Source organism: Mustela putorius, unplaced genomic scaffold (genome assembly GCF_011764305.1).
Source record: "Mustela putorius furo isolate JIRA1106 unplaced genomic scaffold, ASM1176430v1.1 tig00003834_pilon_pilon_pilon, whole genome shotgun sequence".
Lineage (NCBI taxonomy): Eukaryota > Metazoa > Chordata > Mammalia > Carnivora > Mustelidae > Mustela > Mustela putorius.
The window spans coordinates 13,033,221-13,051,744 of NW_025421987.1; the positions used below are offsets into that span (position 1 = coordinate 13,033,221).

At 35.7% G+C, this 18,524-nt stretch overlaps 1 protein-coding gene across 1 annotated transcript in view; it reads right to left on the reverse strand.

Moving 5' to 3' along the window:
* GBE1 (1,4-alpha-glucan branching enzyme 1) overlaps nt 1-18,524 on the reverse strand; it is a 270,697-nt gene that overhangs the window by 114,691 nt on the left and 137,482 nt on the right. Inside the window, exon 7 of the mRNA XM_004770826.3 lies at nt 15,824-16,033. Within this exon, the coding sequence (XP_004770883.1) occupies nt 15,824-16,033 (210 nt within the window). The remainder of the gene's footprint in view (nt 1-15,823; nt 16,034-18,524) is intronic.

Consider the following 18,524-nt stretch of genomic DNA (forward strand, 5'->3'; position numbering starts at 1 on the left):
TGTCTTTAAGTCCCATATTTCTATCTCATAGTGATTAAACAAGTATCAGGCTGTTACATCATGTTTAAGGAGGAGGCAGCCTCAAGTGTGAGAGACTCTACAACAGACATTAGATCTCCATATTTGCACAGTACACTCTAGACACATCCATGTTGTTGTAAATGACAAGATTTCATTCTTTTTTATGACTGAATAATATTCCACCACATATATAACACATCATCCTTATCCGTTCCTCTATCGATGGACACGGGCTGCTTCCATAATTTGGCTATTGTAAATAATGCTGCAATAAACATAAGGGTGCATATTCTTTGGGTAAGCACCCAGTAGTGTCACTAATTCAGAATTTTAGCCTGACTATTCCACCAAAAACCATTTTTAGTCCAAATAAGTGCCTATCAGTCCCAAAAAGCAGTCTTGGGCCCTGCCAACACAGCTGGCATCCCTGGACACTCCCTCCTGTTTCACCTGCAGACCCTTCCCTGTGTTCCTAGTTACCTTCTGTTTTGTCTTCCTAACCTTTGTGTGTGAGAGTAACTCAGAGCTCAGGGTTGTACCATATTTCTCCTCACCCTCATTCTTTAAGTGCTTCTGATATAATCTCACAATGTGAAATAACTTCTTTGTAAAGATTCATTTACTTCAGCTGGGGAGGGGGGAGATGGAGAATGTGGGGAGGGGTAGAGGGAGAGAATCTTCAAGCTGACTCCCTGCTTAGCATGGGGCCAAGTTGGGGCTCGATATCACAATCCATGAGATCATGACCTGAGCCAAAACCAAGAGCCCATTGCTCAACCAACTGAGCCACCCGAGCACCCCTTGCAATAACTTCTATTAATATAGATAACTTCTAGTAATTGCCAGGTCACTGATTCTACCTCTGCCCTATACCTCTCTTCCTCCAACCTTAACCTATAGTAGGCAGAATTATCTTTTCAATACAGTTACACCATTCCCACGATCCAAACATTTTAACGGGTTCCCATCAAACAGAGAATAAGTTGACTAAAATAGAAGAAAATCCAAACTCCTTATAAGGGCCTATAAGGCTTTCCACGATCTGGCAACTGTCAAACTCTCTGGATTTTCCTAAAATTCGCTCTTGCTTACCATTCTACATCTCTCTTGCCTTCTCTTGAATGCACCCAAGCCCATTTACTCCCCAAACAGGGACTCCACAGTTGCTTTTCTTTTCACAGTTTACAGTGGATTTTACACTGAACCCTCACATTTGGGTCTCTGTTTAAATATCACCTCTTCCAAAATGTTTACCTTGACTACACCGAAAGACAGTTGCCATGTAACATGCCACTGACCTAGCTGGTTTTGGTTTTCTTCATGGTACCTGCTACTACCTGGCAATTTGCTTTGTATATCTGCCTTCCCCACATCAGGGCTCTGAGGACTGGTGTCTTACTGGTTTTTTAATGCTTCATTCCCAGAGTTTAGGAATGTTGGGTACATAGAAAGTACTCATACATTTTTTTTGTTAAATAAACAAGTTAGTTAAATCAGAGCTTGTGTACACCAAAAATATTTTTGATAAGTGATTCTCAGCAACATATTACTTAATCATCAGTATCTGTCCATCAGGCCTCTGACCCCTAACACTTATTTACTCATTTTAAAAAGCTAAGACCCTGAGAAGTTCACTTTATGTACATATTAAATACACATACACACACACACTTATGTTCGCTAAAGACATTTTACAGACTTTCTAACATAAAAAATGTATTCCGTATACATTTTTAAAACAAAACTTCCTTTGCTTTAAAACAAATCCAGCAATGTATATTCTTGCCCTATTTTCTATCAATTTTAGGTACGTGGAGATTATGAGTTGTAGTTACTTGAAAGAAACCAAAATATTAATTTGATGACTAACCTGTATAAACATTTGGATTTTAGATGTGTCTACACACACACACACACACACACACACATACACACACATAAATCATGAGAAAACACAAGAAAACAACCCAGTGCATATTCAAATGAGCAATGTCTATGCTATATCTATATGGTTAGTACAGTACCTGTATGTCTGATGCAATATTCATATGCTATATCTATATGGCAAGGCAATTCATAAAGACACACAAGAATCACCTTCTGCTTTCTGCGGGATGTTAATGCATCCTACGCAAAGAGTGGATAAAAGGACCAAACCTCCCTCAGGTCTGTTCCCACTGTTTCTAAAGTACTTAGGTTTATGCTCAAATGGCCTCCAAGGTTCACATTTCTTAAGGCAAATTTGTAGCCAGAGCCATTTTTTTTTTTTAATGCTGAAATTATCAGCACAGTAGGAAAACAAACCAAACAGAGGGAAGACAAAAAGGAGGACCAAAGAGAAGACCACAGCTAATCTGACACGTACCCAAATTCTCCCTTGCCTTAGAATCTTGCCCTCCCTTGTATTATTATTTAAAAAAAAAAAAAAAGTGGAGGGAGACAGAGGAGAGAGGAACAAAGACCAGGAGGGAGGGCAGGAGAGGAAAGAAAGAAGGGAAAGGAGGAAGAATTGACCCTTTCCTGAGGAAAGAACAATCTTTTATTCCTGCCTTGATGGGAAAAATTTCTAAGTCTTTACCAATTCAGAGATTACTACTTTAGACACAAAGGTTAGTTTCTCTTCAAACGTATCTGGCTCTGAATGAAGTTTTAATTTTTGCATTGGCTATGATATTTTAATACTTACACTTTAATTTCTTTTAGCAACTGGGGCCTATGAAGACTTTTAAAAAAGAACACAGAAATAATTTCCCTTCAGCTCATTCCAGAAATTGACAAGCATGAATTAAAAAATTAAGTCCTTAAAGTTTTTTTTATTTTTGGATATCTTCTTTTAAATATCATAAAGCTGAAATTGCCAAATGTACAGCTGAGATCTATATGAGAGTGAGAGAGAGGGAGAGAGAACACAGAAAAGAAGTGGGAGAATAAAGGCGGGTAGACAGACTTTTGATGGGCTGGTAGGGGAAGACTGATACATAGTATTTTCTTTAAATAAGTATAAATCCTAAAGCAGGCTGTGCTATTATTCTCCACTTGGGGAAATAATAGTAAAGAAGTTTCATTTCTCTAAAATGTATACTATATATAAAGAGTCCTATATGTTGATGAGGTTTGGGAGTTGTGGAGAAGAGATGGAAATGAAAAGAGCTCAGTGAAGTAAATAATTAAAAATGATGAAAAGCACCCATCAGGAAGGAGCCCACAGCTTGGACACAGAATAACTTGAATGCCAAAGTCAGTCTATCCTAATTCCTTCCCCTAATGGACTACATGTTACTGTCACTCTACCTTCATCGGTGAAAGGATAGTGAAAATTTTTATTTTACTTCATGGATGCAAATTTCAACAGGACATTCTTTACAAAAATATAAAGCCACCATTAACAACGTTTATAATATGGAATTTTCACATGTACACTGATACTGTGGGATATCTCCTAAATATGAGATTATAAAAAAAATAGGTAAGTGATAACCATTTTGAGATACAGAATGAGAATATAATCACAAATTTTAACCACAGATTATCATAAATAAAGGAAGGATGAAAAGAGGAAGCCATGAGCAAGCACTCCAGGGAAATTTAGACTGGTGAAGTTAAGAAGGGGCTTTTACTCCGTGGACTGGAAAATGAACAGGAGATGGTCATACAGGGGAAATACTGCAGGCAGAGGGAGAAGCATGAACTGAGGTCCCAGTGGATGAAAAGCACCAAAGGGGTAAGAGATTAATAAGTGAGATAAAGAATATGTTTGGATGAGATGAGATTCAGGTCCTTCAAAAACTTCTTAAGCCATATTAAGATTTTTTTTAATCTTTTGAAAGTGCACTGAAGTACTCTGAGGTCAAAGAAATTTGAGAAATGAAGTATTATTGTATAGCACTTACTTGGAGGTTCGAAATGCACATTAACTAATTAACCATTCCAAGAATTTCAACTATAAAGAAATGGGTTGAACTTGATTCAATTCAGGGTTTTCCAAATTTATTCGAGCATTGAACATTCTTCATATGACACACATTGATATCCTGCTGAACGTTCCTCCTTGGTGGATGATTTCCCAAAGTAGTTATATTAGAACAAAGAGCAGTGACAAATCTAGATGCTATTGTTACTTTATGAATTAACTGAAATACCATTTGTTACATCTGGGAATAAAAGGAGCTAAAATATTCAAAAAGTAGTACTTTGTAGAGAAAATGGGTTTCATTGCTACTCAGTTGGACAAACATTTGACAGTCTACTCTGGTAGTTTCTGAGGGATTGTGCCTATCAATAGGGTTCTAAGATGTATAATACCTATATTCTAATTTGGGAGGCTTTGAAAGCATAAACACATTCATTTATTTATCCATCCAACAAATTTGTGTCTAAATGAGTCAAGCACTCTTCTAGCCTTGAGGGCTAATGAGAGAAACAAGACAAACATTGTCTTTGCCTTGTTGAGTTTACATTCATGCTTGGTGCAGAGAAGAAAATCTAAATAATAATATAATCCAGTAACTGATATCATAAAACACATATTCACAGGTAAGGGAGCAAAGAGTGAAGGCAGATCATCAAATAAGAGCATTTAACTCAGGGTGGGGGATAGGAAAGACAATCCTGATTTGAGAAATAATTTAAACATGGTATAAAGAGGGACTGTAATTGCTAAATGGATATATGTTCACAGTTCGCATGACACATAAATTTGAGCTCAATAACAGTATGACAGTCTGGCTGTGGAGCAAACCATAGAAGCTTTAAGATACAAAACGAATTCTCATATTCCAGGAACTATGCTAAGAATTATCCATATTTTTAATATTTAAAATCTTCCAACAGCTCTATGGGGTGGGCTCCTTTTTAATCACCACTTTAGAGAAGGATGTGGACACTAGAATATTTAAAATTATGTATGTGGTTTGCATTATATTTCTTTGGGGCAGTATTATTCTATATGTGCCTCAGCAGGACTGCTGGGTTTCTAGTTTGCATTCTTAATTAATGTACGCCTCCCCTAAGCTTTCCCATCATTCCCACTGCCCCTGCCAGCCAGCAGCCTGGCAGCCTAGAAGGCACCCTCCCTGCTTCTCTCACCACCCCTCTGGCCTGAAAGTGTTTGCTATGTTTACCCACTTTATTTTACTTTACTTTATTTATTTACTTTATGTATTATTTATTTTTTATTATTTATTATTTACTTTATTTTACTTTACTTTATTTATCCACTTTACTGTTTTGTTTGTTTGTTTTTTAAAGAAACCACAATTTAGATGCAAGTTCTTAGCAAAAGTTTATATATATATATATATATATATATATATATATAAAAGAAACAAAGGTTTCATATATTTATACACACACACACACACACACACACACACACACACACACACACATATATATATATATACACATACTCCTGATGTTTTTTCTTTCTGACAAAGTGTTGTTCAGAGTTGCCTTACAATAAGCTAGCACGGGCTTCCCTTGACCTACAGTTTGTCCTTCTTGCTTCTGCCATGAGTATATATATATATATCTCAATATGTAGATTTCCTCAATAAATGTACTGTTTTACTGAGACTGTCTTAAAAGGCACTTACTTCTTCTGTTGCTCTTTAAAATCAAGGAGACGTTAACATAATTCTGAGTGATAATATCATACAATGAGTTTAAGTTTATAAAATTCTCATTGCTAATCCAAGGAAAAAATAATTGCAATGTCATATTTAATCTATAAAAGTATCATTGTCCATATCATATTTGAGTCACTACTTAATTTACTACTACTCTTGGAAGTTTGGTAGAATCTGATATTGCCACGACTCAGGGCACATCCTAGGTTACAGAGATAGCTCCAGGGGCCCAGTGATGATATCCATCTCAAATGTCTATTCCTTTGGTCTGTATGATAATTTCAAAATTTTAAATTAATGGCTATTAGTTTGCAACCTCAGGAGCCTCCTAGGTGTGATCTGAAACTGGAATACGTGAAAGGTGGGGAGAGCCCAAGAAAGAGGCAGGCCACTCCAAATTGGGAGGTGGCAGTTTTAATAAGGAGGGAACTTACTCACATACAGGGCTTGTCTTGGGCAGCTACAAGATGAGTGGATCTCCATACCTGTCCCCCAGAATCTTGAAAGTTTGTATATGGGCCTTAACTGTGTTCAGGTACATATACTGTCTAGGTAGTCTCAGCACCACCTCACTACCTCAAGGCTTTGTCCATGGAACAGCTTCCACTACGGAAACGGGAGGCAGAATGTATATTCCAAGGACAGGAGCGGGGTGAGGAGCCTGAGTCCAGCTTTGCATGTCAACACATGGTTAAAACCTCTTGCTTACCTCTTCAAACGACCCAAGACATTTAAAAATGGAGAGATTTCAAATAAAGTGTGGACTTCTGACTTGTGACTTTTCTCACATGGAAACAGGCAGGCGCTGTGAGCAGCAGCCCCTTTCGACTAAACCTCTTTGCTCCAGCTGCCAACAGCACCAGGTGGCCTGCTTCCCTCAGTTACCTGCCTGGTCCGTGAGCTTAGCCCTGCTTACCTTCCTTAGTAAAAATCTGAAAGGACAACTCCAAACTTTCCTTAACACTCTATGCTCTAGTTTACCATGCATTTTCAGTTTTTATTTAAAATAGTCTGAACAACTGCCCTATGGCACATAAATAATATCATTATGAGTTCTTTTTTTTTTTTTAAGATTTTATTTATTTATTTGTCAGAGAAAGTGGGAGCCCAAGCAGGGGGAGCAGTAGGCAGAGGGAGAAGCAGAGTCCCTGCTGAGCAAGGAGCCTGATGGAGGACTTGATCCCAGGACCCTGAGAGCATGCATGACCTGAGCAGAAGGAAGGCAAACGCTTAACCATCTGAGGCATCCAGGAGTCCTTCATTATAAGTTCTTTACACATGAAACAATTTGAAGTGTTAAGTTACTTAGTTCACCATCCAAGTAACCTAATTCCAAACCACCTATTTTATATTATACCAGATCTTCACTATACACACACACACACACACACACACACACACGTATATGTATGTATGTATGTATGTATGTTTTGTTTTTTGGCCGGCAGTATCTTTTGTAGCTTCCTTCCCTGAATTCAGTTGGAAAGAACAGGCAACGCGACCAAATCAATACTGTGCAGTGTCACCTTCATGGAAAACAAATTCGATAATAAAAAGCTTATAAGAGAGAGAAAGCTTGAGATCGCTTTAGTTTAAATAAAATATATTCTATAAACAATGAATTATTAACTTCACTTCATATTTAATATATAAACAACACATATAACATTAAAATTAAAAACTAAATAATATCTATGTAGAATGTCACACAGTGGTATAAGCACAATGGAGAAAAATTAGACGAGAGTAGGAGAGAGGGACCGAGAGGAGTCATTTTCTAACAGGCAGTCATAGACGGAAGTTCAATAATGCCTCCAAATTGAATGCCCCTTATCAATGGTGACCACTGAAATCGTCATGATCACCATCGCTCCATAAAGACCAGAAGAACACACCTGGACACCTAGTCCGCCGCATTTGCTCTCTTTAACACAGTACCAAGTTATAGAAAAGTCGGTTATTATGCTGTTTTGTTTCCTGAAGCACTGAGAGAAAATGTTAACTCTTACTGTTCCTGAGTTTTACTGATGCTTTCAGCTGACAGAATTTTGAAAGGCTACACAGGTGAAGGTCTAATCTTTGGAAGATACATTAACCTGGAAGGAGACAATGAAATAAATCCTGAGGCTGAGGGTTTCTTTTACTAACAATGAAAGAAAAAGAAGACAGACTGAAGACTTGAGGTAAAACCAAACAGGGATATCTCACACATCACAAAATGTGGAGGGGAAATTCGGGAGTTAGAGAAAAAGAGGCCTGATGGCTAATCTATATGAATAGGGGAAAAGCCTTCAAAAAGAATAATCCTTCTATTACTTATAAATGTGTGCTTCCAAAATTATGAAATACTCATATTTTCTGAAAATAACTGGCTCAGTACAACATGGATTATTTATCTACCCTTTAATGTTAAGGAAATCTTTCGGCTAGGAAGCTATGAAATATTACTTTGTAACTTCAAAACTGCTAGTCCATACCCTAGAAAACAGACATGCTTAAACAAGTCATCTTGTTATCCACAGATGGAAAATAGATTTTTTTCCACTTTTTACTTACTTGTTTAAAAAGGTCATTAATAAAACCAGCTATTATTCTTATAGACTCCACGTCATTTCCACACTCAAATGAATAATCATTGAACGGGGACCTTCAGACCATTTTCACTAACATGGACCACTGTCTTAACCTAAAGAAGCTACTATTAGAGCGATGCACAGTGTTTTCAAATTTAAGGCAAATTACCAAGTAGAACTGTCCTACTGTTTGGATTTGAGAATGAGTGCTACAGATGAGTAAGACCAAAACACTCAAGATATTTTCACAATATCCCCGTGCACCTAAATTTTAGACTTGAGGGGAACAAACGGGGCAGATAATGCCAGGAACAAAGTTCACACAAAGACTGTAAATCCTCACCCCTGTGCTATACTCTGCATCAACAGAAACCTTTCTGCTAGGCTGAATAATCTTATAAAACCTGTGACTGAGTTATATTTCTACTATTCACACTCAAATCCAGAAAGATTAGATTGATAGAGCAACTTTCTTAATCTCTTTTACAAAAGAGAATTAGTCTGTCTGAATTTTGAATCTAACTCTCCTTCTTTGAAATTGTAGATTTAGTCATTTTCCTTAATCAAGCTGAAATAAGGTTCTGGCTTATACAACAAACAAATACAAAAAAAAAAAAAAGAAAAGAAACAAATACTATGAAAGAAGAAAACAATTAAGACTTTTTATGGAATATCTAGCATTCACTGAAGCTACTAACAATCTAACTGTGAGATTGTAATATTCTTAATGAAGAACAGGCTATTATTTGCTTGTTTTTAATTGTCTGTCTTTGGAATGGTTAGCTGTTTGCTAAATCTACCTTCAAAACTGTCTTTTGATCATTCATCATTTGCTCTACAAAAATCATCTTTTTTACTTTTCATGAATTTATAAAGCAAATAGGACAGATATATGTCTGTCTAAAGTGATGATGTATTACCCTCAATTAAAAAATATGAAATGTTCGAAAATCAATCCAAGAAATTAAAAACATATATTATATTTTAGGGTTTGTCCTACATTTAAATATATTGAAAATATCACATCTCTGAAGACATGACACTTGGTAGGTGTTTAACATTTGTTAAACAAGTCAATAGAAAAAATGATTTATTCAAAAAAATGAATTTTTCAGAAAAAGTAGTTTATTTTTTAAAAATCTATGATTTTAACCTAAGAATAGTTTATTTTTAAAAAGTCTATGATGTTAACCTTAATCTAACTAAAAATGGTCTAATTCAGTGATTTGTAAACTTTTTTTTTTAAAGATTTTATTTATTCATTTGTCAGAGAGAGAAATCGAGCGAGAGCAAGCACAGGCAGACAGAGTGGAAGGCAGAGTCAGAGGGAGAAACAGACTCCCTGCGGAGCAAGGAGCCTGATGTGGGACTCGATCCTAGGACGCTGAGATCATGACCTTAGCCGAAGGCAGCCGCTTAACCAACTGAGCCACCCAGGTGTCCCTTTGATTGTGTACCCTATCAGTGAAAACTTTTCAACACATTCTTCCCTATACACCTATTTATTAACTGTATATATGTGACCCTTTAGTAATAGATTAAGTGCACTGTTAACTTATACACACAAAGAAACTAATTTTATTTAATTTTTTAAAAAGTTTTTTAAAGATTTTATTTGTTAGAGAAAGAGAGAGAGAGGCTGAATGAGAGAGAGCACAATAGGAAGGAGGGTCAAAGCGAGAAGCAGACTCCTGCTGAGCAGGGAGCCCGATATAGGGCTTGATCCTGAAACTGCAGGATTATGACCTGAGCTGAAGACAAACACTTCACTGACTGAGCCACCTAGGTACCCTAAAACTAATTTTGGAAATAAAGATAAAATAATTAAGGGTCTGGTTAAAGTTAAAAGTCACTTTGATATGTGATTTTAATGCCATAACAGCTCACTAAAATATATGACTATGAATGAGAAGATCAATGACTACGATTATTACATTATGAAAATTTTTTCAACTGCTTCCATCAACTCCTACCGTCTTTGCTGAAATCTTGTCTATTTCCGTTTTCCCAGAAGTTAGGTTAGTTTTGCTGAGTAACCGCAAGAGGATTCATTTATATTTATAACCAATGGGCTTAAGATATACTAAAACTGAAACCAACTTAAAAGTTTGGTAAACACTACCTGCAAGATTTATGTGTATGCAAAGAAATTTTATGACTGAAATTGTGGCAATAAAATCACAACGATGATAATTTTTTCTTGGTATTTTCCCCATGGTAGAAATTTCCTTAAAGACCATTACTTCAAGTTAATTTTTAAGATATCGCCTATACCCTGAAGGGAATGACTTTTCAATCTGTTTTTTTCCAAAATTTCTGATAAGCATATGCTCAGGAGTTAACCAAGCATAAAGGCTTTGTAATACATCCTAGGACATATGAGTCTTCAAGTTTTCCAGATAATATCAAACTGTTTTCAAAAGTAGTTGTACACATTTACCTTTACTAGTTTATTTTTGCTATTATCTATTTGTTATTGTGGTCATTTTTTTTAAGAGAGCACGCGGAAGTCAAAGTGGGACGGTGGGGAGGGCAGCAAGGGGGGGTAGAAGGGGCAGAGGGAGAGAGAGAGAGAGAGAGAGACTCCTAAGCAGACTCCACACTGAGTGTAGAGCCTGACTGGGGGCTCGATCTCACGACCCTGAGATCATGACCTAGGATGAAATCAAGAGTCAGACACTTAACCGACTGAGCCACCCAGGGGCCCCATGGTCATTTTTGCTGTGGGGAAAAAAGTGAAATTATTTCACCCAATGACATGGCTTTTTGGTTTTTGCTTTTAAGAGACCACAAAGAACTACATGATTTTAAAATAATAATTTTAGAAGTTTCTATTCATATCCTAGATGCTTAGTTTTTAGACATCTTGCTAATCATGATGGTGCCATACACTCCTTAGCTAATGTATCAGTGCACAATAATCCTTAAGTTAAGACTGATCATTAATAACTGATCTGATCATGATAAAATGTCATATATAAATATGCTAAATTTTTTTTTTAGAATATTAGCAACTATGTTCATGAGGGTTTATCCCAGAAATGCAAGACTGGCCTAACATTCAAAAATCAATAAATGGATTTTGCTATATTGACAAGCTAAAAAAAGAAACAAAACATATGACATCATAGTCTTAAGATATCCACTATAACAAGGAAGGCCCTCATGAATTTCCTTCCACATTCTAACATATAGAAAAGGCCGAACCATGATTAAAAATCCAATTATTTTAGTGTCCATGCTAAGAAGTATTTCATTCTATTCACGATTATGACGTTAAAAAACAAACTGGATTTACTTTTATTTCTAGAAGGAACTCTAGTAACTCAAGATAACAATAGAGTATCTTCCTACCTAACAGTTGTTTCACCATGGATCCATGCTAATGGAATATAATTATGCTACCTCTGTATCCAAATGTAATAAGGTTCAGGGAAAATATGAGCATTAGCTCTACTATGTTACCACCTTTGGCCTTCAATATATTATCTCTAAAAGAAATAGTCAACAAAGATAATGTACTCATTTGAAGCTTTAGCAATAGTTAAGGCATAGTAATTGTTTAAGATCAACAAATCTGCAGTTGTCTTGTTATTTTATCAAGTGTATTTACATAGTGTCAGATGAATATGCAAAACAGAATTTAAAACTGAGACCTCTAAATTTGATCCATTATTTCTTAACTTCAGAAACTTCAGGAACTTATAGGTGACAGATTTGTCATAAAGTTCTCTTTACCAACTAAAGTAAGGACAACCCAATCTCTGTTATGAACTGTAATTAGTAATTTAGCAGAGCTAGAAGGCAGTTCAGCCGAGTAGACAGAAAATTAAAACATGGGCAGCTCCTGATTGGAAATTTATTCATAGCAGGTAATGAAACAGCGCAGTCAGGATCTCTGGTATTACTCAGAGTGAGAGATTTAATTCTGATAACTCTGATGATGGCACTTGAATCAGAGATTATAAACGGTGACAGGTTGTGACATATAGATAGGATGAAATGAGCATCAGCAACATATCTTACAGAAGCTGATTCTATATAAGATTAATTTTTTCAAATAGTAAATAAAATAATTTCAAAAATTATTACAAGTTTTCAAAGAAGAGGCTTAGGTCTTACATAAACCATGTACCACTTTTATATATACTTTTCCATGGAGGATAATATTAATCAACAAATCAAAAATAAGGGCTGGAAAAGAACTTACATTTTAAAATATGTAGCTTCTGACTTTATCTGGATAAGGAACAAACCCAAAATTACAGGCAGAGTAGCTATTTTATGGGGAGAATATTAGTGAAGGCTAGGTTTTCATGTGTTATTTGTGTGTTTAATGAGTTTATGTTCATTAAATGCACTCATGTACAAAGAATATTATATTTATTAAGAATTATAATTTTTTTTAAATTTTGGATAACATGTGCCTTTTTATACTCTCTATCAACGGTGACTTTACTTTTATAATGAAAAGCATATTTTTTCAAAACTTGCTTATTTTAGACAAAACTCTACCATAGAAATATGGCTTTAAAAAAAAAAGTATTTCCTCATAGACAGGTATTTCAATATTTTTTTGAATTTGTGAAATGGCATATTCATTGTGTTTGGTCAAAACTTGTTAGGTGTAGGGATTTATTTATTTATTCCTAAAGATTTTATTTATTTCCTTGACAGAGAGAGAGAGAGCACAAGTAGGCAGTGTGGCAGGCAGAGGGAGAGGGAGAAGCAGGCTGTCCACTGAGAAGGAAGTCGGATGCTGGGCTCGATCCCAGGATCCTGGGATCATGACCTGAGCCGAAGGCAGATGCTTAACTAACTGAGCCACAGGCACCCCAAGATGTGGGGATTTAAAAACATAGCATAAAAATTCTTTAATGCTCCTGCCTTTGAATGAAACGGTCTACATCCCCTGTCCTTAAAATTTTAACTTTGACCAATAGGGGACAGTAGGAATGATGCTCTGTCACTTTATTGACCCAGACCATAAGAAATGGAAGCCTTCATGTCCTGTTATTTAGAATGTTCACTGTTGTCAGAAAGCCCAAGTAGGCTGTGAAGTGGGCTCCAAGAAGAGGAGCTGAGTCCCTCTTGCCCACAGCCATGGCTGAGCTCCTAGATGACAGTGAGCACCAACTGTCAGTCATGTGAGTGAACCATCTTGAAAGTGGATCCTGCAAGCTCCACCCCTTAACTCAGCCACTCCCACTGACACAACATGAAGAAAGGAAGAGCTGTCCTCCAGAGCTGTGCCCAAACTGCAGATCTAGAAGCAAAATAAACAACTGCTATCTGAAGTCACGAAATCTAGAGCTAGTTTGTCAAGCTGCAAAGAGCAATGTTATTTTACATATTTTACAGAACATATAATGTTATCTTACATATACATATTTTACATATGCTATAACTAATCAGAATAGAATAAAATGCAAAAGAAAAGCCTGATAAGTTTCATCAACTTCATATAAATTTTGTGAAAAAAGCTTTTAATAAATTGCATGAAGTATTGAGAAAATAATTTGGAGTCCTAGAATCTTTAGTATTTCATACATTGAGAAACCTAAGTATTAAAAATTATTTGTTTAAATTTAGTGATTTAAATTATTTAATTTGGCTTTGTAGGGTTTTATCTATATTATATAATGATGTCATAACCAACTAGTCTAAACTGATACAGAAAATCCCGATCCTATTAAATTGGAAAATACAGAGACCACATAGAACAACATATAGAATAATAAAATGGACTTTAAATGGAACTATATTTACAAAGGACTAAGCCTGTATGATATAATGCAACCAAAAAAATTAGTCATTCTAAAAATAAAAATCCAACAACCATGTTATATATTATTTGCCAAAAGCAAGCCCCTGGGAAAGATTAATAGTTAATTCCATAACAAAAGAAAACAAGTATTAAATAAAATGTTAAATATGCCTTAGCTTCTACAATAGAAATGTTTCTTAAAACAATTGTGTATAATCCCTTTTCTTTAGAAAATTGGGTAACTTTTAATGGACTGTGAGAGCTCAAAGTAGATAAAAACACATTATAATAAATATTTTAATAAAATAAATAATCATTTGTAACATAAAAATCCACCCACTTAAAGTTTTTTTTAAAAACACAGTTCTACAGAATAACCATGTCATAACACAAAAATTTAATCACTTAATGCATGTCTTTCCTAAGGTACAGTTCTACAGTATAGAGTCAACTCTTATTCATCTAAATATGAACCAGAGAGTTCAATTAATTGTATACTTGCCCACAATCTATGTTTACAAGATTTTCTCAAGAGTGGAGTTATACCACAGAATTAGCACAGGTTTAGGCCTTTTTACTTCTTATAAATCTGTAGTAGGAAAAGCAATGTTCAAAAAGGTGACAGAAATACAAAATACCTTTACAAAGGGAATTGTATTAGCCCCCAAACTCTGCCTCCTCTTATAATGAAAAACCTGAGGACCAGAATGATTAATCGATTTGTTCCAGAATGAAACTAGGCCTGGAACCCTGCCACCTGCTTCTACCTCTTGTCTTTTCTCATATGTTATGCTGCTTCGTCTGGCCTGAGTGATTTCTACGCGGTTATGAAATATAAAACAATGTTTAATATTCAGGAAAAAGCAAAGCAAAACACTATCCTCCACATGAAAGTAACCTAATTTATGTTAAAAAATTAGAAATCTTAATTTTGTCAGAGGTCTTGCTAAAGCATTTTTCTATACTGTTCGTTTTCCAGATACATGTATGTTTCTGTATAATGCAACAACTAAAAGAAAACTCACTAAATTTCTTCAAAAATTTTTATAAAAAATTAGTTACACATTGATACTCTGCTACTTTTAATATTCCCAACAGCATGTTTTCATTATATTTTCACTTATAATCAATAATGGATACAAACTGATAGTATTTTTGACTTTTTGAAATATTTTTGCCATATTGTGCTATTTAATAACCTAAAATATCCTTCTATTTAAATGGTAAAAGAAGTCAGAGATGGGTTTAACCCATTAAGTCTTAGTTTACCTTTATGTAATGTGGTCGTAACAACAGGACTTACCATGTATAAGTAGAGTTGCTATGCAGAATAAATAAAATATGTAGCTAATATATCTAAAACACTTAGCATCATCCCTAACATATTACATACTAATAAATGTTAGTTGTTATTGAAGTTATTTTAATTTAGCTGTGATCAAAAACATGGCAATATTATTAAGACAGCAAAATGTGACGTACAATTTTTAAAAACTGCCTACTTAAAATAATGTGCATATTTCTATTAAAAGGGGATTTGCTATAGTTAATTCAACCTCATAAATTCACCTTAATCCTTTTAAATGGCGATGTAACTAATATATTTTAAATGACCTAAGACTGGTAAAACTGATTTTTAATGCAACTTACCACAAATGCATGTGCTATTCAAAACAAGGTAAATGCTGTAAGTGTGTTAAAGATTTCTTATAAAATTGTAAATAATCGACATAAGATATTGTATACCAACGAAAGACCACACACACACAATAAATTTAGTAATGCTCCTTGAAATGTTTTTTAAACAAAGACATTTCCATATGATATGTACTTACTTGGAGTAGGCAAACAATCGACTGTCCCAAAGATCATGATTCCCTCTAGGTCCAGAATGAAAGTAACAGGAATCTGTCCCATCAAACATGTTCAATCCATCTTCTGAATTTTTTGAAGCATGGCTGTGTACCACATCTAAGAGGACTGTAATACCCATTGAGTGAGCCGTGTCAACTAATTCTTTTAGCTCCTCAGGAGTTCCATAACGGCTAAACATAAAGAATAAAGCAAAACCAAAATCATTTCATATTTAAAGCAAACAATTAATCATCTATTGTGTATCAATTGTTTTACCAGAACAGTACTGGATACTTTAAATATGCAAATTCAATATGAAATATGCAAATTCAATATGTTATATTACTAATATATAACTCAAAGTGGTAATATTTTCTATTAAACAAAATTTAAAGGCATTCAATAAAATACAATAATAATTTAAATCTAGTTATTAGATGTAGGTTTACATCCCAAAGAAAATTCACATCTTGAGTAAGTAGCAGTAAATTTCATTTCTCTATACTCAGAGCTTCTGATTTCTTTCTCCCTGCCTACCTAGCCTGGAGAGCATTGTCATCCCCCTTCATATACTTGGCCATTCCCGTGAATGTGTATGCTTGGGGTTGGAGGCTCTTGGAGTATTTCTTTGAATATCCTTTGTGCTTGAGTGAAGCCATCCCTCCCGCACTTACTTATTCCCAAACTGGAATGACCTCACCTCAGGGGCCAGAAGGCCAAGAGACTGTGCCATGTCTGTCACTACCCAAGAAGAAAACATGGGCATAGGCACGTGTGTTTGTGTTAATAGCAGTTTTCTTGTCTGCATGAAATAGAAAACAAATCATTCCTAAGAGGGAAGGTTTTTCTTAACCCATGTAAAATCTCAATACTGGCCTTCCATAGCATCAACTTTGCTTTTAAATAAGTAATCACCCAATCCCCCTTGTGATTATTTATTGTCTCACTTCCTCATCTGAGTGCAGGGACTGTGACTCTCTGGTTTCCCATGATACAGCACAGTGCTTGCTACATAGCAGGTCTCCTGGTAGCCAACCCACTGAGCAGTAAGACTTAGCTTTAAAAAATGCAAGTGTGATCATTTCATCTTTACTTAAAATCATACTTGCACTTCATTGTCCTTAGGATGAAGACTGTGGGTCTTATCATAACCTACTGCACTGCTTAATTTGGCTCCTTCAAATAACTTTAGATTTACGACACTTCACCCCTTTCTCTCCCTACTGCAACCATCCAGCTTTTTTTCCTACTCAATGAGCAGCATGTTCAGAGAATAAATAGCCTTAAAATTTCATTCATTCATTTGTTTTTTCAACAAATACTTATTAAGCTATCTACCATGTGTCATGGAATTTTCTATACTCTGGGATTCAGCAGTGAACCAAATAAATATCATTGCCCTTATGGAATTTACATTCTATTTGGAGGACTACAAATAAATAAGCAAAACATGGGGGGATGTCAGATAGCAATAACTTTGCTAAGGAAAAATGAAGTCAAGTCACTGGTAGAAAAGGCGGGTCTGCTATTTCAAACAGGGTTATCAAGTGAAAGTTCCATGAAGAATGCAATGTTCAAATGAACACCTGAAAGAAGAAGGGAATAAGGCATGTGAATGTCTAAAAGATAGAATGTTCAGAAAGAAAGGGCACTGGGGAAATAAGCTAGGAACACCTGAAAGGAAAGCAAATAGGCTAGTGTGGCCAGAGTGGAATGATCAATAAGGGGATGAGCCCAGAGTGTCAGCCAAGACCCAGATCACAGGAGGTCTTATGGCCCAAAATAAAAGACCTTTGAGTTAACCTGAAAGAGATAGGAATCACTAGAAAGTTCTGAGCAAGAGAGTGACATGATCTTTTATTTTAAAGTGGTGATCAGACATGTGTATGGAGGGAGGGAGAGAAGGCTAGGAAAGGGGTAGAAGAACAAGAGAAAACAGTGACTGGTCAAAAGGCCATTGAGGGTGCCTGGGTGGCTCGGTTGTTAAGTGTCTGCCTTTGGCTGAGGTCATGATCCAGGGTCCTCGGATCAAGCCCTGCACTGGGCTCCTAGGTTGGCAGGAAGCCTGCTTTCCCTCTCCTACTACCCCTTGCTTGTGTTCCTGCTCTCTTTGTCTCTCTCTCTGTCAAATAAATAGATAAAATCTTTTAAAAAGAATTAAAAAATAAAAGACTACTGAAATAACCCAGGTTATAGATAATGGCAATCTGGACCAGGATAGGGGCAGCTGAAGAAGCCAGATTTGGGAAACATTTTGAAGTTCCAAGGTGGTTAGGTTTTATGATAGCTAGTGTATAGGAATAGACAAAAAGGGAGGAGTCCAGTACAGTGGAAAGTGTGTTTAAACCATAAGAGTGGATGACATTTGATGAAACACCCCAATATAAATCATACACAAACAGAACAGAATGGAACCAAGGGCTAAGCCCTGGAGGTCCAATATTTAGTGATCAAAAAAAGCAAAGGAAATTAAAAAAAAAAAAAGAAGAAGAAGAAGAAGAAGAAGAAAGAAATAAAAAGCAGCAAGAGAGATAGGAAAATCCCAAACAGGAGGACAATAGTTTTCCTGAAAGCCAAGTAAAGAAAAATGTCCTAACAAATTACAAGTAACTAATTGTGCCAAACGCTGCTGACAGTTCAAGTAAGTTAATAACTGATCAGCAGACTTAACAGTGTGGAGGT